Raw genomic sequence first — 24,716 nt, 5'->3', positions numbered from 1 at the left:
AAATACCTTGCAAAATGCATGTCGTTGTCAATCTCTGCCATTTTAATAATTTTTTTGGTCTGCTTATCCGTGACCATTTTGAGGTCTCCACCCAAAATGTCATACAATTCAGGGCAGAATTTAATACGTATACTTCTTTCCTCACTTTCAAATTTGATGAGTAGACGGTGAGACAGTTTGTGGTACTCGATGGTGACACGTTTTTTTGCTGTGGTCAGAACTTTGTAAAAGGTTGCATAGAATTTGTCAGCGATGGCTTCCACCAGATGTTGACCACCAAAATAATGGCCTGAATTAATTTTAAAGCGATAAACGAAAAGAGGAGGAGAAGAGTCACTGCTGCGGGGTAATAGGTCCTTTGCAAGATGTGAGTTATGTTGAGGACTGCCCGTCATCTTTTGCTGCAGTGCTGGGTCCAGAATTTCGACGTCAAAAGTGTTTTGACCATCAATGATGTTTTGGATTTGTGTTGGGTGAATCATTTCTACCAAACCCACTTCCCAATGGGCTTCGTGATCTAAGGGGATGGCCTGAGGTAATTTAGCCGTGTAACAGCACAACGTGTTGTGGGGAAACACCTCCATGGAACTGTCACTGGGTAAGGTTAAGTAAAACTGGTTTTCGTGACTCATAATTCCAGAGTTCTGTGGCTGTCCGAGGGGATATTACTGGACGTCAGAGGCGTGTCTCCGCCCAAAATGGGGTTCTGGTTGTGGTTGGAGTGGTGACTGGCACTGGCACTGGACACAAGGTTCCCGTGGTTCCCGTTCGAGGAGAATTTCAGGGAGGGATTAGGAAGCAGGTAACCGATGCAACTGCTCAATAAAATGGTCCACAATTGTTTGTCTCCTTGTTGCAAACTCAAATTGGCGATGGCTGCCCCGATGACACAATACACCACGAAGATTTGGCAGAAAAAGACGATTTGCGTTTTAGGCACACGTTCTCCACACCACACCCACAAGGGTTATTTTTGTAAATCTTGCACAGAAGAACTAGGGGAAGAAGGAGTGGTCGACGTAGCTGCGTCTGTTGTGTGAAAGGGCATGATGGTCACTTCTTTTTATAGTCGATGACTTGCGAAGCGTCGATCCAAGAATCAAAACTGGGTGGATATCCTTTCCAACGTACTTTGACTTCTTTGACACGTCGTTTGCCCACTTTACGGGTTCTGCGTTCGAGAATGCTTTCGATGTCGTACACGTCGTCTTCTTTTTTGGTGACACGTTGTAACTCGGGCAAATAAAACGTTCCTTTGAGCACTTCTCCGTTCATGTCTTCCAATTTATAGACGGTAGGATGACGGCCATGCACTCGTCCAGTGACGCGAAACAATTCGGTCGTCCAGTTAGGTAAGTAACCTTTGTCAAAAGTGCGTTTGGTTTTGCCAATGCGCACCCAATCTCCTACGGTCAACTCTCCACTTTTCTTGGGGACAGCCCTCGTCGGGTACGTACCAAACAGACGCTCAAACACCAGCACTTCGTTGTCGGGAGTCACGTCTTGCGGGGCACGTCCGATGCTTCGATGGTAAGATTGGTTGTACGCTTGCACCAGGTGCGGTAAGATGTCGATGTACTTCAGAGTGTGGTGATGCGTAAAATATTTCCACATGCGTTCTTTCAAAGTGCGTTGAAAACGTTCCACGATGCTGGTTTTGGTTTCGGGATTCTCGGTGGTAAAAAAATGAATGTCACGTTTCTTTAATTCTTTCTGGAAAGCTTGGTTCAGAAATTCGGTGCCTTTGTCCGTTTGCCATCGAAGAGGGTGACGACCGCTTTGTTTCAACACCCGTTGCAGGACTCGCACTAACTCGCTGCTCGATTTGGAAGTCAAGGGCACGACCCAGGCAAATTTGGAAAAGACGTCGATGACACAAAACAAATATTTGTAGCCACGATTGTAGTTGGCCAAATGAGAGACATCGGCTAAGTCGGCTTGCCATTGATGATCGATGCCTTCCACTCGGGTGCGACTTCTAGCAAACTTGCGTCGAATGGGTTTGTGTAAAGTGTAGGTAGCTTGTTCTTGTAACCATCGTTGCACTTGAGGTAAACGAAGACTTTTCAGTCGAGTTTTGGCAGCACGATACAATTTTTGAACTCCTGCGTCACCTGCAGGATGCCAGGGATCGTAGTAAATGCTGGCTAAGACTTTTTCCATTTTTTTTATGTTGGTTGGTGTGTTAATAAGGAACCCACTCTTGGAAGAGGCTACTCTTTTTCTCTTGGGGTATTTTCTTGGATTGCAATGCTTTGCGTGTGCGACCGGCAATAGGTGTTGAAGAGGAGGATGTCTGAGCGGGGGATATCGGTTCTTGTTTCACTTCTGTCTTCACTTCTGTCTTCACTTTCTTTTTCTCTTGTGATGAAGAAGGGGTGGCCATCATCTTTTTAATCCATCCAATTATGGAGGTAGGTGGTGTTGTTAACTTGCGTACTTTTTCTGGTGGAGTTTGAAACCCTTCTTCTTCTTCTTCTTTTCCTTCTTCTGTCTTGGTCACGGGTACTGGTGGTACTGGTACTGGTACTGGTGATGGTGCTGGACTTTTCATCAAGGTCTTAAAATCTTTCAGAGTGGGTAGAGCTGTTTCGTCTAAAGCTTTCTGGTGAAAGAGTTGCAGTCGTTGCAAGAGTTGACCGTACTTTTGCGATTTTTCTGTTTCGGACAAATCTTGGCGATCCATCAAGGACTGCAATTCGTGTTGTAACTGGGACATTTCGCTCAAATTGGGATTGGGAGGTAAATGCGGGGTGCGTTGTTCTTGCCACCGATGGTATTCCATCCATCGTTTGTAAGGCACTAAAGCTAGTTTTCGTCCTTCCATGGGGTTGTCAGGGGTCGATTCTGAGATCTTGGGACTTCCGAGGGTCTTTTTATCTTGCTCCCACCAGTCCTCCCAACATGGTTCCCAAGACTCCTTTCAGTATGGGACCTAACAAGAGAGGCAAAATGCCTCCACGTTGGACCAACATCTTCTTTTTTTGACGAATGGGAATTTTCTTTCGAACCATTTTCCGAAGAACGTGACGATGTTTGCATAAGCATTGTTTCTGGTGTTTGGACAAAGGGATCGTGCCTTTCAAAACGTTCAAACAACATTCGCACACGGTATCGATGACCTCTTTGGAGGCCGTTTGAATGAGTTTTTTTCGTAGGGGTGGAGAAGCTTTGGACAGGACAGATAACATGTCCCCATGTTTGGCTAAACGTGGTGGCAGTCCTTTCCTTTTCTTTCCTTGGGGTTTTCTGGAGGGTGACATCTTTGAGTCTTCAGGAGCACCAAAAAAACACTGATACCCTACTCGGTCACAGGCCTTTTTTATACTGGAACGCGTCGCCACTGATTGTCTTGACGTCGTATTAGTTTGAGGACAGGCATGACACGTCATGCAGGGGTACGTAACGGACTAAATCGAGCCAGTTCTTGCTTGGACAAATCCAGTAAACTTTATAACATGCCCGATCTTTCATGGACTTTGATTTTGGGAGAAGGTACTTTGTGAGCAGCAGCCACTGCCGCTAAATGGGAGGGTCCTGCTACTGGGGAAGTTCTTTTGGGGGTCATCAACGGAGAAGTTCTTGGTGTGATCAACGTCTCCAAGTACTCTTCAGTTCCTGGTGACATCAACGGAGAAGTGGACAAACGTGAGGCTGCCGGAGACGCAGTCACAGTCGTGGCAGGTCGTGGTTTGCGAGTGTAAGGTTGCGTTCTGGCCGAGGTGCCTCTCTTGCGACTAGTTTTCTTCTGGGGACTTTTCTTTTTCTGGGGACTTTTTCTCTGTTTCTTTTTCTGGGGGCTTCTTTTCTTTTTCCGGGGTGGTGGTGTCTGGTCAGAGGAGGGTCATGCCACTGGAGAAGTTATTCTTCTTGGGGACCTGGTCTTTTTCTTTTTCTTCTTGGGGCTTCGTTGGACTTTTGTCTTGGGGATAACTTTGGGGGCATTAGGATCCCATCTTAAGAGTGAGCGAATGATGACCCCTCCTAGAGTACCGCTCCCTCCAGGTTTCAAAATGATTTGTTTTTTGGTTTGAGTGTCGATGCGGGGATCGGCCAGTTGGACCAAAGCGACTTTGTTTCGATCGAAAAAGCGTTTGGTTTGATGAGGAATCTGAATGATTCCTTGGAGTAATTGACGTGCCGTCACCGTGAACCATCGTAAGACTTCTTTGAGACTAGCTTCTAAGACACGAGCTCGTGTTTGTGGATTTTTTTCTCGACTGATGCCATACAAGGCACGAATCAATTTGACGGGAAGATGCGACTGAAGGGACGTCATGTTCACACTGTGTGAGGCAGACGAAAAAGGGTCTGAGGGTTTTATAGATTTTTTTATGGGGAGTGAAATGAAGTCGAGGACGGAGACGTGTACAGGACAGGCCCTCCGTCTTGGCACCAGTGGTGAAACAAGTGGGTACGAAATCGCAAATCCTCGGGAGTCGTAGGTTTCAAATCGACGAGTAAATAGGCGTGTGGCGTTTGAGTGGCATCGTCGTACGCCTGAGTCAGCCAAGGCGTTCCTAACTGTTTGGCTAAGACTTGCACTTGCGATTTATCTCGAGGGCTTTTAATCAAGACCACGTAATGCGCATTGAGACTGATGGTGCGATGGGCTTTACTTTGTTGAAACAAATTTTGGGTGATGTAAACGACACTGGCATTACGGTGAACCACAGTTTAATTTCTTCTTCGTCTTCTCCTAACATGTCGTCGAAAATGACCAAATGGGTTTGACGGGAGTCAGAGACGATACCGTCGTCTTCTTTAGGAATGCCTTCCACAAACACGATGGAATCGCCTTGACTTTCTCGCAAAAGGCTGTACGCCGATTGCCACTCTTTGTAACACCATACGATCCGTTGAGGTGGTCGATCGATCAAATGATGTTTATGTTCGATCAAACGTTTGACGAATTCGGTTTTGCCTGAACCGCTAGGTCCAGCAATGAGCATGTTAAAGGGATGGCGAAGATACAAAGCCTCCCAACTGGCACGATCTAAGTGTTCGTCGATGACTTTGACAGTAGAGGAAGAGGAAGCAGAGACAGCAGAGGTAGCCATGGTGTGAGAAATGTCACTTGTGACACGAAAAACAAACAAGACAAGAGTTTATATACTTTTTCAGAACACGTTTATTGAATGTTTTTTTTCAAACATGAATACGAAAGACTAAAATACATAAAAGCCAAAGGCTTAAGTACAAGGATAAAAGGCACATGATAACCATTAACGTGGAATAAACACAAGTATCTGTACAACATGTTTTGGGTAATGTTCTAACCAGTTCTATAGTAGGGGGTAAGGTCACACAAGTGTCCTCCCGAAAGGGTCTTTCAGGTCTGTCCACGACAGTCCTGTCCTGGGTGACGGGTTCTTCTGGCACCGTCACTAACACGGGTTGAAAAGTAACTTTTTTCCTTGAATAACACTCGTGCATACTGGGCCACTTCTTGGGTCCAAGCCTCAAAACCCCATTCTTTCCAGGCACGGACATCTGTCCAATGGGGATGTAAGTCACAAGCTACACACACATCGTCATACACGTCTTGGGTAGCTAAAAGTTGACGAATCTTTTTTTCCTGTTGAGGTCGAGAAGTATCCAGATGAAAACGCAAGGCTTTGAGCAAAAGGAGTTTATCGTGACCATTTAAGGCCATTGAGATGGTAAATACTGGTCGTAAAGAGTCCACAAAGAATCGGCTGGTAAACGAAATCCCAGAAAACAAGTCACTAAGACACACACCACTTGTCATCCCAAATTGAACGGATACAGTTCTTGTAATAATCGATGGTAATGATCCACGGTTTGAATATGGTCATTGAGTACCTTCCACGGAATCTGTTGGATGACATGTGACATAAACCGTGGCATGGCAGCCTGTTTTTATATTCTCTTTTTTTCGGATGCAATACACGTACTTTCTAGCCAGAGATCTTCGTTCTCCAGTAGGGAATCTAAATCTTGCATACTGTAACCGAAACGTCAGAGTTCGTTTAGGTGTTTCCTCTTCCTCTAAGTAGATTCCACGTAAAATATGTTTGTAATCCTTTAACTTGTCTTCCTCAATGCGTTGCACTAGGTGAATCTCGAAGTAACCATAATCATGAACATGTCGATCATTAGCGACCTCAAAGTTTTGAACAATGTCTGACCATTGAAAGAATTTCTGACGAATCAGTTCTCTTATACCATTCAGGTACCAGTGGTTAAAGATCTGGTGACGTATCGGATGCAATTGTTCTTTACGTTTGACTTGTATTTTGACCAGCTCTCGGTAAATGCATTCTCTCAATTCCACAGGCAAGGCACGAATGTTCTCTAGCAAAGTATCCATGAATAGGTCATACTAAATCCTCTTTGGTCTGACACAAGAAATGTACTGTTTGCACAAACATGGTTTTAATTCATTGTCGAATCTAAATCCTTTCACCACTAATCTACACATTACAATTCGTTCAGAAGTTTCCTCTTTCACCAAGTTGACATTGCGTGAAAGATGTTGGTAATTCGTTAACTCTTCCTCTGGAATTCGATGCAGTACGTTTACAATGTAGTAGATAGAATCGTCAATACCAAACCATTCCTTTTTATAACCAGGAGGTCGTTGATCAATGTCTGTCCAATGGAACAGTTTCAACTCAATCAGTCCTTGTATAGCATTCAGGTACCAGTGGTTCAAACACCGGTGACGTAACGGATGCAATTGTTCTTTACGTTTCACTTGTATTTTGACCAGCTCTCGGTAAATCCTTTCTCTCAACTCCACAGGCAAAGCACGAATGTTCTCCTGTAAAGTATTCATGAATAGGTCAGTCCTTACAATTCACAAAAGTAATCCACATAGTGAGTAATTTCTGACCACTGCCATTCAGGGTAACGTCCAAGAATGTCACTGAACTCTTTTGATGTAAACGGTCTAAAGCGATACAATAGGAGGAATGCACCCTTGACCCAAAGAAATCTAACACACTGGTTGACTTTTTTCACTTTCCTCTTATGAATTTCTCGACACAAAAGTTCTACAGTGACCCATTGAGATTTCACTCTGGCAAACCCCTGCCAAACTTCCTTGTAAATCTTCTCTTGTAGTTCTTTAGGTAATGATTCAATATCGTTTTTGAAATGAAGTTTAAATAATGGTCTCGGTGATGTCCAACATTTGACTCCTAACCAATCTGGTTTCTTCTTCGTCAACGACATGGTAAGTTACTTCAATGTCTCGGTCCCAGTAAGGGTAAGTAATGACAATTCGGTGACCATCGAGCATGTTCTACGTAGGCTGAATCTTGGGGTTCCCAGTGGTGAAGTGACACACCGCAACTGAAGCACTTGACTTTATCTCCTTCGCCCAAGTAGAAAAATCCGGCTCTGGCTAATTCTTCGGGGGTCGGTCCTCCTAGATACTTAGGCCATTTTCCTTTGAACGATTGAAGACGATTTTCAAAGTCGCAGTATTCCGACAAACGCACAGGAAACGAATATTCGTCTTTCACAGGTTCGTTTCGATGAGGGTTGAGTGACATGGGCAGGAGTTTGCTCAGGGCTGGATGACATCCGTAGGGGGGGGTAGACGTGAAGGTGAACATTCCCCTTTAAAACGAAACCCAGTAAAATGTCCAATAGGACGAGCGGCATCACTTTCGCATCCCACAGGTTTGACACGCACAGCATCCCTTTCCATGATAGGGGTAAGAACACTAAAGTTCCCATGATGCTTTACGGCATCGCTCAGGTCACAAGGTACAGCATCGTACCCATTGCAAGGCTCACAATCGCATTCCACTTCCGAAGCCTCACACTTGAATTGTGCCTTTCTAAACAACTTGTTCTGTGTTTCTCTGAAAGTATTCATCTTGTTCGCTCGGTCTTGGTAGTCCCAATGAACTATCGATCTTGCCTAGGGTTCCTTTTTATATACAGACCAATACCGACGTGACCGTACGGTAAGGTGAAATGATTGGGAAGTCGCACTCGCTTCTGGTACACGATTTGATAGATTTTTTCCAGGGGTCGACTGACGATGTGGTGAGTGGGTAAACGTACAATCTTGTTCGGTTGATAGGTGGTCACTTTAAAGTTTCCATCCTCTCCCGATTGCAAGGCTTCTTTCAATACCCCAAAGTTGACCACTCGACTGGTACGATAATTCAGAGTCAGTCCTTTCACTTTCCACGTCGTGTGCACTTCTCCTTGTTTGTCCCGGTATTCGTAGCCGTAATTTTTGGGACCGCCACTGACGAAACTTAGAATCTTGTCGTCGGGATGCTCGTCTGTCCAGGCTCCTAAACGGTCTCCTTCGATGTCAGGGTGATGTTGAATCGGGTGATGGATGTAAATGCAACTGTCCGTGTCAAAGTACAGGACGCGTTCCCCTAACAGTTCTAAAGCTTCGTACAATTTTAAGCGAGCATGGGCTGTCACGTAAGCCGCAATGATGACATGTCCAAAAGGGTCGTCTTGTACAAAGTCCAGATCTTCTTCGTAATTGACCAAGATCAAATTCTCTCGAACGACGTCCACGTGTTTCATGTATTTGGTTTTGTCGTGAATCATCTGGAAGTAGCGGGAAGGTTCTGTCAAATATTCCGTCTTGGGTAAACACGGTCGTTGTGCCATTTTACCCCACAAGCAATTTAATATTACTTTGGCAAACGATCGCCTGCCTTCGTTTTTCTCGATGTGGTCTAAAGAGATGCCTTCTTGTTCATAGTATTTCTCTTCGAATTGTATTTGGTCTTCGGGAGTGTGACACCAGGAAGGATAGCCGCTGGCTTCTTGCTTCAGTTTCAAAAAGGCATCCACGTAGTCTGCGAAAATGCCTTTCTGAGTAGGGTCACCCTTGCGGTATTGTTGTGTCTTGGGAAAGTGACAAATTTCGTACACTTCTAACAGTTGGTATCCCATGTCCAGAGCTTTGAACAATTCTACGCTGACCCAGGTTCCCGTCAAGGCCCGTTCTTCCTGGCTGTGCTGACAAGGCTGATCTTGGTTGCACGTTTCGGCACAAGTACGGCACAAGGGAAACATCAGTTTGCCTTGACAATGGTGAGGTAAGACGGGATGGTATAGGTTCGTGGGAGGCAAAACTTTACACTTGATCAAGCCTTCGTATTGTCGAATGTTTTTCAGGTCGATGTGTTCCGTCAGCAATTGCTGGTGCCCTACAGGAAAGCGACAATATTTGCACACGTAGGGATACAGCGAACACACGTCCAAGTATTTGATTTCTTCTCCTTTCTCTTCGTCGGCTTGGTACAGCAAACAGGTGGCATTGGTCCTTCCTCCGTACAAACTATCCCTCGGGTTCAGGGGGTCCATGAACTGGTAACTTTCCACGAGGCGTTTAAATTCGGGATCGGTTTTCAAACGGTGATCGTACTCGTGTTCCCACATTTCCACCACTTGGTATCCTTCCTGTTCTAACTTTAGGCGCCGCTGACAAGTGTCCTGGTACAAGTCTTCCATGGTTCGTTGCAAAAACTGATTTTTAGTGCCACGGTCAGGGTAACAGACGGGACATCCGTGAAATAAGCAACCGTTAAACTCGTACACGATCTTGGGGTTTTCTAAGTCCCAGCCATCGACCGAATACGTTCCGATGGTCTTTTCACCCCCTTCGTTGCGGGCATGCTGAATCCATTTGTCTTCCTTGTCGCACAAGTAATGTAACCAACGTAGGGCTTTGACCGAGTATTGACGCTTGACAAAGTTGGTCGTTTGAGGACTGATGACAGCCAGGGTGTTTTCATGCATGAATCGTTGTCGATACACTAAGGAACACGCTTTGGCAATGGTGCAAGCTTCTTTCAAAGGATCGACCCTTCCGTGTTCCATGAACAGTTCTCGAAATTTTCCACAGCAACGCCGTAAAATGTCCACGTCGGAACGACAATACTTTAGCATTTCTTCCTGAAAGTCGAAAGGGTCCGAGGCGTGAGCCTGGTACCAAGCGTAGAAAGCTTCTCGTTGTTCGGTACGCATGTTGTCGGGGTCGTAATAGTGAGCCTCAGGTAAATGGGGTAGAACGGCGTGTTGATTGGCTTCCGTATTGAAAAAGTGTGGAAAGTAGCCTTTAGCCATTTCTGTCATTCCAAACGTTTTAGGCATTCGACTCAAAGGCATGGCCAAATAGCTCATCGAATCTTTAAACTGTACTTGTCCCACTTGCATGAAAATGATTTTGGCTCCGTTCAAAGTCACTTTAGGACGCTCGGTACCTTGTTCCGTATAGTACCTCAAAAGAAACTGTCCATCGTATCCGGAGAAATTGTGAGCCATCACCGTGGCATGACGATGACAATCTCCGTAACGTTCGATGTCCTCTTGGCTCCACGTCTTGTCGACGGGGTCTAAGACCCATTGGGCAAAATCGGCTAACGTGTTCGGCCCCCGAAAGATTTTTTCACGCCCTCCGGGAATCTTGCTGCAGTGAGGGCAATGACTGAAGATAGGTTCTTGAATGCACTTCTCGCACGCTCGATGAGCCACGCAGAAATTAGGAATGTGAATGCCGGTTTCTTGCATGCATTCGAAATCGAAAAAGATGAAATTGCCTTTCTTCTTGTGACCGTCCTCTTTCTCTGATGGGGGTTGGTATTTTTGCACGTAACATTGGTGTTCCAAGTCCACGATGTGGTGACAAATGTGACATTTTTTCTTTCCTGAACATACGTGTGCCTTGGTATTATTGGTACGTATGACTTGTTCACACGTAGGGCACAATCTCAGGAGTTGACAAGCGCATTTCTTCTGTGAACCTTGCGTTTTCAGATGTTGTTGGTAACAGGTAGGGCTGACAAACGTGCGCAGACAAGTTGAACAAGGCACTGGTTCTTCGCTCAGACAGGGTGAAGAGGCCAAACATCCTGAGCATTTCAATCCACAATGCTTGTGTTGCTCTCGATTGTTATAACCATGGTCACATTTCTCACAGTAATAACTGTTTCCCAGGAATCCGGTGATACTGGTAATGGTATCGAAATGGTCATCGTGATAATAAACATGAATCTATTTTCCGTCCTTAAAGTCTTGGCCTCGAAACAACAGAGGTCCGCGCACTTCTTGAGGGTGCACTTTCAAGGTGTATCGTGGAGCTAGGGCATCTTGCAATTTTTGCATCTCAGGAATGCCACAGGGTGTGTCTTTGGACAGGCCAGCTTGTTGCAACAGGAGTTCTGCTTCGTTTCGTTGTTTGGCTCGGTCCGATTGTCGAATAGTTTTCCAGGCTCTTTTCCATTCTGCGTGTCGTTCTTGTTGGCATAGGTTCGTCCCACCACGATGGCTCGGGCTAAGCACATCTGGTCTTGAGGGTTGTTAATTTGGACGAGACTCTTTTTGGTGCTGCGAAGGTCGTTCACCAATAACATCTTTTTGTATCCAGTTCCTTGAGGAGGACAGACGTGGGTCATGTCCAGTGTGGCTTTACCATCGGTGATGTCAAACTGATCATTAGATTGTTGTACGTGTTGAATCTTGTCCATGACTTTGGAAGCGGTCAATTCTGCAGGGGTGCTAAACTCGATCCAAACAGGGGATTTCAAACCGTCATGTTGTATGGAAAGTCTCAAGCGATCGTCTTCTTTGGGTTGACATTGTTGCTTGAGTGCAGTGAGCAAAGAATCCCACACCCCAGTGATAAACACTTCTGCTTTCTCTAACGGCACTTCAGCTTTGAAATCTTTAAACTTCACCGTGTATTTGTAAGCCGTGGTTCTAAATTTTCTAGAGGAACGCTTTTCCGTCTCTCGAATGGAATAGTATTTTTCAGGGTTGACTAAGGGTGGTGAACTTGGTTTAAAGGTTTCAAATTCTGGTTCACTCATGTCCTCTTCAAAATCACTGGCATGAATTTGTGCCAAGATTTCAGCCCTGGTACGAGGCGATAGATCACGTTTCTGCCTCTTACTTTCTTCTTCTTTCTTCTCGAATGAATAGGATCGTTTCATCTTGAGTGAAAAACGTCAAATGACTCAAGTTCAAACACCATAGACTAATTTATAGTCATAGCAGACTAGCGTATATAAAAGGGTGTGTGTCTTGTCCTTTCACTATTCATTTCAGTCTCAAGCCGAGCACAACGATGGAAGAGACTAACCAGATGGAACGTTTCGTCAGAGCTTTGCGAGGGGTCATTAGAAAATTCTCTTCAGACCAGCCTACGGACTACTCTCCTTCCTTTAGAGATAAAAGTCAGGATACTTGCTATATCTGTCAGAAGAAAGGACATTGGTCTTCAGAATGTCCAGACCGTCAAAAAAGAAAAAAAAACAGGGGATAAAAAAGACAAAAGTCAAGATACCTGTTATTATTGTAAAGAAAAAGGACATTGGTCTCCAGATTGCCCAAAAAAGAAACAAGAGGAGTCAGAAGAAAAGAGGGATTCTTCAGAAGAAGAGAGGGATTCTTCGGAAGAAGAGAGGGATTCTTCAGAGGAAGAAGAGGAAGAAAGAAGACAATTCTATTTACAAGAGGCAAAGAAACAGGAGAAGAAGAAAAGAAGAAGGGAAGAAAATGAGGAAAAGACGGTGAAGAAATTTAAAAAACAGAGAGACTAAACAAGGAGACAGAAGAAGTCAATGAACTTTTTAAAATGTGTTGTGTTGTGAATTGTGAATTGGATTGTAAAAAATGGAGAAAAGAATAAATTAATGATATAAGGTAAGTGTCTTTGAGTTGTGATTTTAAAATAAGAACGTACACTCACGCACTCATACACAGACACATACTATAAGGGTAAAATGGGCTGTTTAATATTTTCTTTGAGTTATTGGCAAATTGAAAGGCTATCTCTTTTCGAGAAATATGGCTGGCCCTGAAAAGGGCCTTTTTCTTTATGGTGTAGGGGTGAGTTTAAGCAATCAACTTTAACTGCCTTATGCCTTTGCCACGGCCAAGGCCTACTTCTGAACTGCGTAATGTTGATGATGATTGGGTTGAAATCACTAAGGGTGGTACGGTAGGCTTAGTCACAGGGTTGACGTGTTTAGCTCGGGAAGGTCGTATTCTCTTCGGTCGTAATAAAGAAGTCTGATACATTTGTTTCAGACTTCTTAACTCCGCTAAAATGTCCAACAGTACCGTGACCGTTTGATTTTCACCCTCTTGTTTCTTTGCTGCTACTTCTTCTTGCTGTTGTTGCTGTTGTTTTTTTCTTACCTCTTCTTCTTCTTCTTGCTGCTGTAGGAGAAAAGCTTGTTCCGCTTCCTTTTGTCGTTGTATAAATTTCTCCAATTCTTCTTTCTGTCTCTGTCTAAAATTCTCCACTTGCGGTAATGAAGAAGGTAACGAAGGTTCCGGAACAAATTCTTGCGAGGAGAGAAAATCCACAAAATCCCAACTCACCTCTTCTGAAAGTAAGTCCGGGTTCCCTTGGGCGGTCTCCCCTGTTGGTGCACCCCATTGGATCCTTTTCTGAGTTTCCGTCATGTTGAATCACTGTCGCATAGATTGACTGCACACAAACGCTAGCGAATCTATATAGACTACGTGACGTGACAGACTGCTCTCTTCGGATTGGATGCGGGCTGACTGAATTTTGTAACGCGTGTTCGGATTGGTTAATGAACTCAATCCGTTTCAATCCTACCCAACCCTATAAATAGGCGCAGTTCACTGCATTGATTCACCTGTTCTCGTCGCTTCAAGATGTGGACCACAGTTGAGTCATCCACCCTTGTGTCTTCCATGATGTTTCGGACAGACTTGCTCATGTATGTCCGATCCAAGTGGACCGTTGTCCACAGGACAAACACCAGCCTGTGGATACGTAGGATCTACGTTGAAAGACAAGGATGCCTGAAAAGAGTGCTGATTTACGGACCAACAGTGAGACGCAGCCTAAGGACAAGAAGAAGACCAATGCGGTGCCCTTTATGTTAATGAATACATTAACATAAACCCAAAGGCCCTTTTCAGGGCCAGCCATATTTCTCGAAAAGAGATAGCCTTTCCATTGCCTACCCCTTTTTTTTTTTTAAAAAAAATTAAAAAAAAAAAAAAAATCCCATGTTCAATTCCCCTTGTACGTATATTAACCCACAATTTATTTCCATGTTAAATTTCCATTGAGGCTAATCTGACCCACGATTTTTTCTCCATGTTAAATTTCCATTGAGGCTAATCTGACCCACGATTTTTCTCCATGTTAAATTTCCATTGAGGCTAATCTAACTCAAGGGGCTCTGTAATGCTAATTCCCATTGAGGCTAATCTCCCCCCCCGCTTCACTACTATTAACTCATGGATCCTGAAGGCAGCGTTGACACCATTGACATCTGAGACCTTGTCGCCAGTGCCTCTGAAATAATCTTATCGTATGCTGCTGACATTTTTGCCAGAAACTGGCTATCATTTTGCTGCATGCTCTGGTAATCCCATCAACAAAAAAATACACAACACGTAATCAAACTTGATTCATGTGACCTGGAAGCGGAGCGTGCATGACTAAGTTAATCCAATGACAAAATTTATCATCTTGTGCCAGTCAGGTTAAACTGCTTGAGCTTATTCCTGATGATGCTGTTGCCTGTATCACTGATTTCTATAACATCTCCTCCTCCACTTGTCATCTTCATCCTCCTCCTGTTCCTCCTCACAAAAAATAATCTTCAGAATATAATTCAAATCCTTATTACCAATCGCCACAGCCTCTTCAAAACATTTCAATATATGATCGATGGAGTTTCTGATGCTCGCATCCAGCTCAAATGACACTGATATCCATGACCACGGCGGTATCTCTGATGCGTCTAGAAATTAAGTTTTCTAACAAAGATGCCTAATCCATTGCATATACTGATAATAATCCTCTAATTTGCACACTATGGTACAGATCCCACATCGATCTTATCACCACCCAGTGGTGAAGAATCCCCATGGTTTTTTCATTATAACACATTGGTCCAGAACAAAAAAAAATTTTTTACAAGTTAAAAATAATAAAAAAAATTTTTTACATTACTCTTGGTCCAGAAGCCCTCATGACTTAAAATTGGGACAGAACTTTCTTTTCTTTCTGTATCAATATCACCTTCAAACAAAAGTAGTCCAGAACCCCATTTTCGTATATTACCTTATATATATATATATATATATATATATATATATATATATATATATATATATATATATATATATATATATATATATATGCACGAACACCAAAAGTGTGGTAGCTTAGATGGCAGAGCATCAAACTTCTAATGCAAAGGTCATGTGTTTGATTCTAGACCAGTCCAGGTTGGCTATTTAAGTGGGTCCCTCGGAAAAGGCACTAAGTTCCCATTTTCTCTGCATGAATTTGCCAATAATGTGCTGAAAGTGCCATTAAATACTAATAAACAACAACCACATTAAAACAACTTATGCTCACTTGCAATGATTTTGAATAATGAGATTTGCTGGTTTCTGGATAAAAAGCCTTTTTCTTTACTGCGTAAATTTCAACCATTATAGTCAAGCTTAGAACTACAATAGAACCTCTCAAAATCCTTGCTTGGAATTTCTTTCCCTGATGAAGCCTTGCTAAATCTTAAATCTGATTAGTCATTACTATCCCCAAAATGGAGAAATATGATTGCTCATAAAATCTGGTCAAAGTATTCTGTCCTGCTTGCCTAGTCATACTGGCATTGAGTGTATTAAATGGGTAGGAAAAAAAATGACAAAACGGTCCTGCTGTCACCCATTTCTGGATGGAAGATTCCATATACTGACTCCAATATGGCATATTTTATGTACCTGGCAAATTATGTACAATGAAACTCGACAGAAGAGCTGTGGAACATCAAATCCATCAATGAAAAGTGTCTTCCTTGACATAAAACAAATTACAGAGGTGAGGTGCCCCTCACATAAAGGGCATGCATACCAGATTTGTACAATCTTCCAAAAGTGTGAACCTCAACCAGAGTTCATATCATTCTTGTTCAGTGTAGCAAAATCTAATGTTGTGTGTGACAAAAGGTCTTTGATGTGAACTCAATAAATAGACCCGATGATGAATCACCAGACAAAATCTTCAACATTTTAAAACAATGGGATTTATGTAACATATTCTAACTTTCTATTGTAAGAATTGTATATTTTTAACCTTCATCTTTTACTTAATATATATTTTACTCAATTTGCCTTTTGTCTTTTATTCAATATACCTTTTACTCAATTTACATTTTATCTTGTACACTGGAATGTTTTTTTAAAATGTTTTATTATCTTAAAGTTTGTGCAATTATGTATCTTAAAATTTGTAGGTATTAACCATTAACAATTAACCATTAACACATTAACCCCTGGAGCTTTTTGTCATTTTTGCCTGAAAATCGAGTAGGAAACACATTTTGAAAGCTATTTCTGAATAGACTAGAAAACACCAAATCCCCGGTCATCTATCAATAACATACTGCATAGTGGTGTTAGAAACATCGATTTTCTTTGGCTATTTGACTCGCGCATGAGCAGAAGGGTAAAAGTTGGACTTCTTTAAATTTATTTATTTATTATTTTTTTTTTGCTAAATGGAGTCATTATTTTGTATGGAGACCAGTCTTTATTCCAAATGCCCATTTTATCCTACTTTTTGCAAAGGCTCATCTGTCTGTTTGCAGTTCATACCGGTTTGCCTTAGATCTGAGACCAAAAAGTCTAAAATCCGGACACAAAATCGATTCCGACCACAGGCAAATTTTGGGTAAAAAAAAGTCGGGTCCAAAAAATGAGGTTTTTCTACCTGTATTTCGTAGTCAACTAGATATTCCAGATTATTTGGTATCATTGTAGAGCTACATGTGTCTACCTTTCTATAATACCATCCACTTTAGTGTATCATGCATGACCATGACGCTACAGAGCTCGGCAGTAGGCTACTACCTCCTGCCCCGTAAAGTCGTCGATAGGGGTTAATGTGTTAATCTGCACGATATAGCCTGCATTGTGCTGATACTCAGTTAAAGCCTCTCTACATATCCTAAGAATCCAGCTGTTCCCCTAGTGGAAACTGGACAGACAAAAAGAAAGAAAATATACAGCTGAGAAAGAACAAAACAGAAAAAAAGCCTTTTACCTTTCCCCTTGTTACAGCCAGAATGCCTTCCATCCTTAGTCTCAATATTAGTTGTTGACTGTACAGTTATTGTGGGAGGATATCTATATATACCCCTTTGCCTACATATAAATCTGGTATCTTTAATCCTTTATCATTTTTCACATGCCCAGAGTTACTGGTTAAATAAAGAACATTGCTCTGTTCTACTCTTTGACCTTGTTGAGTAAGCAATTTATTAAGGTATGGTTAAAATGCAGAACACGTTCCCCTTTTTGACCTGGCTTGGCAAGAAGTGAATTCATTATTCAGTCAGCATGTAAGAATATTATATGATGAAATATCATCTTTGCTTTTAACCACATGCACATCAATATTAGCAAATACTCTGTAAGACAAGTCCAACTGCAAAATGCACATACCTGCCATGGCAGATGCACGAACAGATCAGGATCTTTGTTGTTTGCAGTTGACTCAACTTATAAGTGAGCATATATGGTACATATCATTCATATCGAACACATCTATTTGTTATCATCCCATGCTTCAAAAGTGGATAACGTGATATTCTCCATCCGTCCATCCACTTGTCCTCCCATCAGCCCATCCATCCATGTGTTGGCTATGATATTTCCAACTAAATCACTGGGTAACTTTGTTATTACATTGCCTGTTGGGTAAACTTCTGTAAGGGAGGATGAGTCATATGCATAACTCCTATCCCTAGAAGTAATTTAGTGTAACCTGTTCAAAATGGGCTCCAACTGCCGATAATATCATTACATGCACTGAGTATAGCATCTACTTGTAAACTATATCCTCTACAAGACAGGCATAATGGTTTCATTTCACCAAAAACACTTTGGTCTCACCTTGAACTTAATTCTGAAGGGAAAAATATGAAAGACTGGATAAAATTCCCATTGAATTAAAAAAATAGTAAAGTCAAATATGATATGTTTAAATTTTAAATCTACATTTCCTTACACACCTAATTTCTGACTGAATTCTAACAAAGCAATTAATAACTATGTGGCTCTCCTTGAGTAGTATGATAATAGCAGTTTTGTATTATTTTTTTACTGATCACGGTTAAAGCCTTCTAACCTCCCCCCAATGACTTTGTCCTCACATCACGTGCACATGCCAATGCGTGAAAGTTACCAACATGTGCTCCTGCATGAGGAAAGTCATGTGGAGTAGAAGGCTTTAACTGAGACTCCTATTATCATACTACCTGACCACTCAATTATAAAATACCGGTAGTAAAAGTTATGATTACGGAACCTATCATAAATGCACTTGCAAAACTGCCAACATTTACTCCACATTTTCTGCCTGTAAATCCATTACTGCCACAATGATCCGGACTCGCTATTTTTAAGATCTGATGTTTAGGTCAATCGAACCATTTTCAAGAGAATCAAACACATGTCAACAATTTACTAAGGTGGTGCTTCATTAGTTTTTTCCTCCAGTTCTTTGGTCAATATTCTGCTGCATCCCATGAAGTTACTATACATGGTGGTGAGGGCACCTCTGTGATCTGTACATCAAAGTATTGTCTGATCTCTTTAATGGCAACCAACACACCAGTCTCTGATTCTCTGGTTCATGGTGACGTCAGCAAGCATTTAGTGATGACTCCTCATGGTTTCAGAACAACTTCTTAAACGTCCATGTCAGATGTTTGCAGTTTTCCAGTTTGATGTGGGAAAATCACAAGATCACACCAAGTTGAAAACAACAACCTGGCTGATAAAATTGGTCAAATATGCTTTGGAAGCAAACCCGCTCATATCCACATTTACACTGGGCTGCATAGTGTCAGTAAATATTAACAATCATATCATATACTATAAGGCATACTTTCTACATGAAAATGCAAAATCAAGACGCATGCATGGTACTGTTGAATGCTCAAGTGCATACAACACTGTACAACAAAATGCCCGCATATTGTCCCATCCAACTGAACTTGCAATTGCAGAGTCAAATAAATCAGTGGTTGTCAGCCACCACCTCAGGTTATATAATCAGCAACTTCAAGCAGAAATGCAAGCCCATATGACCCAATTAGAATTTGATCCTGTTCATAAACAAGGTTAATGCTAGTTTTCCTTGTGCATAGAGTCACTGGTGCAAGTTCAATATGCATAAAAGACACCTCAGAAAATTTTGACTTACTTTGCTGTAGGGAGTAAATGGAAATTAATTAATGAACGTGGGTGACCTTTTGCGAGTCATCAGGTAGTTAAAGACCTCTGCAAGCTGATTGTGTTTGGATCAAGCACACATGGAAAATTTCAGTTAACCTTGTCCAAGAAATGTAACCTTGCAATTATTCTTTATCGTGCTCTTTATTTTCACCAGCTGCTTTGGACTAAGGCCAACCCTAACTTCATGAGCGGACATTATTATATGAAAATGCAATTGGTATAATTATGAATTTTCTATAGACATGTAAATGACCCTCATTCAATCACTTGAGCCCTCCAATTACAGAGTCTGCTTGGAGAGGATCACAGCAATGCACATATAACTGGGGATACCAGCCAGATTAGTAATACATTCATGAAAGTACATGATAACCATGAACTGCAAAAACAACTCCTGGTGTTCCAGCTAATAGTAATAAATCAGGTATAACATATGAAAGTCATGCTGGGAAACCTGCAGACCTGTGTCAATGTTTTAAATCAGGTCCATGTATGACCACAGCTGGTGATATTCACATGCCTTCACAAGTGACATAGCTGTCTTTGTCATTAAGTGTCAATAGTTGGAAGTTTTCTTTCACAATATTAAATAATGACTTTTCCAACTTTATGTTGTTGCTGTTCCAAGATAATTCATTAGTTGATTAATTTATCACATGCTCCAAATATGTATTTGAAAAAAAATACATCTTTGACCAATCTGCATGACACAGAGAAAGAACAATTTAATCTTTTCTGCAATGTTAGAAACATTCCATTAGTTTGGTAATATGATGCCAGCATTAGATACTCATAAATCCTTTCAAAATACTATATACATCAATCTGCAAACTTTTCACCTTTATAAATACAAGGAAGCATATCTGCTTGAGTTGTGTTTGTGACTCAATATCTTTGAGTATGGTGCCAACTGTAAGGACTTGTCTCTTGGAATTTTCTTACATCCGAAAATATAAATATGCTAACTTTTACAAGGATCCTGTCATCCCAGAGAATCCTGAGGCTGCGTGCACTTAATATATATGTATCATGATACATCGGCATCAGAAAATCTAATATGGGCTAAATTTAAAGAAACAACACTGCTGCAGCAGACGCTAACAGTTACATTTTATTTTAAAACTGTAACAGCTGTATTACATGTTATTTAATATCAGGTGTAAAAAAAATCCATTGCATGGGATCCCTGGACAACCAAAAATTTAAGCTGGACAACTATTAATCCCAATCTGATAGCCCTGATGGGTAACTAAACAAATATTATTAAAATAACTATTATGTTTGAAATTATAATTGAACATTTTTTTTTTCAGAGACAAACACTTAATCCTGAATTAGTCCCTCTGGGAACCTACAGTAGGATGCCTGAATTATCTCTATATAATTTAGTACTTGTGTAATTTATATAGGTAAGGAGCCACATTAATCCACATGTGTTATTGTTGTGTGATTTCTATAGGTAAGGAGCAACATTAATTCAAATGTGTAATTGCTGTGTGATTTATATAGGTAAGGAGCAACATTAATTCAAATGTGTAATTGCTGTGTGATTTCTATAGGTAAGGAGCCACATTAATTCAAATGTGTCATTGTTGTGTGATTTCTATAGGTAAGGAGCCACATTGATTTATGTGTCAGCTACTATCTGATTAAGTAATCATATTCCATACTACCATCCCCTTGGGTTGAACTTTTGAAGAAATGAGAATTGTGAATGCTTGTCTTATATCAACACAACAACATATGGCAACAGGAACTTTCATCTAGTACTTGACACAATGAAAGCTTATTCTGTAGTAGTACACTTACCCACTAATCAGTTAAGAAATGCAACCATGCTACAGAGCATGTGACAGTTGTTTCTGTTGGCTAGCTTTAACTAAACGAATATACAAAGTATACAGAATTATACCAATTGCACACATTGTTGCATACTATATTGGCCTGTATGCTTGTAATGATAATGTGACCCAGAAGGATGTAAACATTAAATATGGTTAGGTTTCTGGCCAAATGCTACAAAGTTGATGGGCAACATGACACTTAGTCCAAAAAATCGGGGATGGCCAAATACTACAAAGTTGACAGGCAACATGAGTCACACTTAGTCCATTAAATCAGGAGTGGCCAAATACAACAAAGTTGATGGGCAACATGAGTCACACTTAGTCCAATAAATCAGGGGTGGCCAAATACTACAAAGTTGATGGACAATATGACACTAGTCCATTAAATCAGAGGTGGCCAAATACTACAAAGTTGATGGGTAACATGACACTTAGTCTAATAAATCAGGGTTGGCCAAATACTACAAAGTTGACAGGCAACATGACACTTGGTCCATTAAATCAGGGCGGCCAAATACTACAAAGTTGATAGGCAACATGACACTTAGTCTAATAAATCAGGGGTGGCCAAATACTACAAAGTTGATAGGCAACATGACACTTAGTCCAATAAATCAGGGCTGGCCAAATGCTACAAAGTTGATGGGTAACATGACAATTAGTCCAGTAAATCAGGGGTGACCAAATACTACAAAGTTGATGGGCAACATGAGTCACACTTAGTCCAATAAATCAGGGGTGGCCAAATACAACATATCAAATAAGCTTCAGTCAAAATTACAGATAACCTGTGGCAACTGTAACATAGCTTGACCCAATTTATAATAATTAAAAAATCACAATTTTTTTTAGATTGTCTGAGGTCAGACTCATGTGAGAAATCTTTAACTCATTTCTCTGCATCAAAATGATGCCTAAATTACCAAAAAGCATCACTGTAAATACAAACATCATTAAGAAATTGAGAGTTAAGTGTGATATTGCAACATATCTTCATGTATTTGCCAATTTTTGTTTCAAACTTACATCAGGTACCTGTGTAAAAAAAACCAAAAACAACAAAAAACAAAGTTGCTTCCATTGCATTATGTTGCAAATTGAAAATAATAAGCAAATTAGGATAGGTTACAGACAATTGGCAAAAATGTAGTTGGAGTAATGACCTATAAATGTTCCCATTCTTTTGGCCAATCTTTCGTCTTCATTTTCTATGGCATCCATGTGTAGCTCTCTAAAATGGAGGTGTGATCAAAAGGGACCATTTAGTACAAAAGTTTGTTACTGACACTGACATTTTTTCTTGGGAAAAGAAATTACAAATTTCTATAAATACCTTCTTGTGTCGTTACTATGGTATATGACACTGTATTAAAAAAGCTGCACAGTCTTGAAAATACTGGTGATCTGGGGCAAGTGTAACAATCATTATTGTCTGAGCAGATGAGACTCGTAAAATGTTGACATTTCTGTGTTTCTTAACTTCTCTCATATCAAACTCAGAAAGATGTGTGAAAGATCATTGAAAAGGAAAACTATGAGTACTGAAAAGGTTTGACTGTATACACAAATACCACTAAGAAATCAAAGGTTATTTGTGCAACTGCAATTTCTCAAATTATAAACCTTGTCTCTTTTTACATATTTAAGGAACCATGTTTAGAACATACTATTTTCATGGTTTTTATCAATTTTAGCTTGCATCTGGTACCCCTGATTCTTTATTATGAGCATAAGAAGTTGAGTATAAAGATAGAGGTGTGTAACTCTTGGAACTCATCTCAGGAATGAGTGTTTGGTATTGTTTTTTTCCTGAGCCCTTTTCATATAAATTAAAATGTATTCTTAATGATAACAATTTTTTTTCAATGTCAGTGTCAGAGAAAAATGTCAGAATATTAGCCACTCTTTAGTAATTAATAAATTTATTTTGACTGAAATTTTTCTGAGGATGGTATTTAAATTCCCACTTCTTTTGACCCACAGCATAAAATTCTTCCACTCACTCACTTTTTAAGTATTATTCCCTGTCAGAACCTAACACTTTTCAATCCATTGGCAGTTGACCTTTTTTTAAAATTGCTGACACATACATGGAAGGCAGCATCATGTGAAATTCCTACTAATATAATTCTGGCTAGCTGGTCTCCAAGCATTACTCTTACCTTGAGGTGATGCTGCCTTCCATGCAGGCATCAGCAATTTTAAAAAAAAAAAGTCAACCACTGATAGAAACATGGTTGTTCTGTTCTGTTAGGGATTACTATTCTCTTCTGACAGGGATTGCTACAAAAAAAGTGTCACACAACTGTTACTGTATTGAGTAATGGTAGAATGATGGTATGTTAGTATGGAGACAAGTGTTTTGAGAGAGAGAGAGAGAGAGAGAGAGAGAGCGAGAGACAAAGTTCCTGCTATTAAACAAATGGATGTCTTTTAAGTACTTTTTGTCTTTGAAATCAGGTATACCCATAGGTCTGACAAGATTTAACCTAGGTTGGCTTTTTGTGGCAACAATATTCTTCAAAAAATGTTAAGAATTGTTAGAAATGAAAGTAAAGATCATCCCATCTTTTAGGACCAAATATGTTACACAAAAATGCCAGTTATCAGACAGTGAAAGTGATGTACTCATGCCTGAAATAGGAGTACCTGAAGAAATAGAGTTTGGAACAAGAAGGCTGATAAGAGCATTCATTCCTGGCAGCAAAATGCCATTTGTGTTCTAAACATGTCAAAGACAATATGAAGCATTCATTCCTGGCAGCAAAATGCCATTTGTGTTCTAAACATCTCAAAGACAATATGAAGCATTCATTCCTGGCAGCAAAATGCCATTTGTGTTCTAAACATCTCAAAGACAATATCAAGCATTAGCTAAAAATAGATCTGGTGTCAAATCAAAGGTCAGAAGAAAGAAAATGGACTCTATTTTTGGAGAAAATGGGTTTGTCAGTGTGGACGACACATTGGAATTAAAAATTAAAACTTCAAATCAAAGAAAATTGCATCCAAATATCCAAAGCTTATCGACTATTTTGATAAACAAATGAAAGACCTGAAATTCATGTGAACAAGTCATGCAGGAATACAACTAGAAAGGCTCTTTGGACAGACAACAATGCCAAGTCTACGAACTGTGTCTTTTAACTGCTGGTCAGTTGGACCCCTCAAACAACACCATAGCTAATAAATAAACTATGCAAAGGAAATGCAGCTCATTAATCTTCGTTGTGCCATCCATAATTCAGGTGATTACATGCTTTGCTCTGAATTTAAGCAGTATTTAATTTCAGATGTTGTATGGAGATATAAAACAGCTGAAAAGAACGATGTAATATTCAACAACTTTCTATGAGACAACAGAAAACATGGATCCATCATTACATCCTCTGATGGTAAATACATTAGCATTAAGCAAAGTTAAAATACTGCAACCAAGCTTAACCGAAGGAAGAGACTGTGTTCGCAAAGGACTAATGATAGACATTAATAGTAAATGTTATAACATGTATTTGTATTTTACATATTACCATAAAATGTGTATTCAATATATTTGTTTTCGACATGATGAAATAAGTTAGAATAAAAGTGTTTCATTTAACAATGTTACAT

The 24,716-nt window shown here is 40.6% G+C and overlaps 1 protein-coding gene across 2 annotated transcripts in view; it reads right to left on the bottom strand.

Annotated features, from left to right (window-relative positions):
• Positions 1-24,716, bottom strand: part of LOC149802563 (bifunctional 3'-phosphoadenosine 5'-phosphosulfate synthase-like) — a 92,731-nt gene that overhangs the window by 66,805 nt on the left and 1,210 nt on the right. Inside the window, exon 1 of one of the 2 annotated variants that reach the window (XM_089951828.1) lies at positions 17,060-17,194. The exons of the other annotated variant lie outside the window; for it this stretch is intronic. Coding sequence (XP_089807954.1) covers positions 17,060-17,092 — 33 coding nt within the window. The 5' untranslated portion in view covers positions 17,093-17,194. Of the gene's footprint in view, positions 1-17,059; positions 17,195-24,716 lie in introns of those variants that run through there. 2 annotated transcript variants of the gene reach the window in all.

Source organism: Sinohyriopsis cumingii, chromosome 3 (genome assembly GCF_028554795.1).
Source record: "Sinohyriopsis cumingii isolate HCF-2022 chromosome 3, ASM2855479v2, whole genome shotgun sequence".
NCBI lineage: Eukaryota > Metazoa > Mollusca > Bivalvia > Unionida > Unionidae > Sinohyriopsis > Sinohyriopsis cumingii.
Note: the sequence above shows the minus strand (reverse complement) of the source record. Positions and strands in the feature narration are given on the sequence as shown.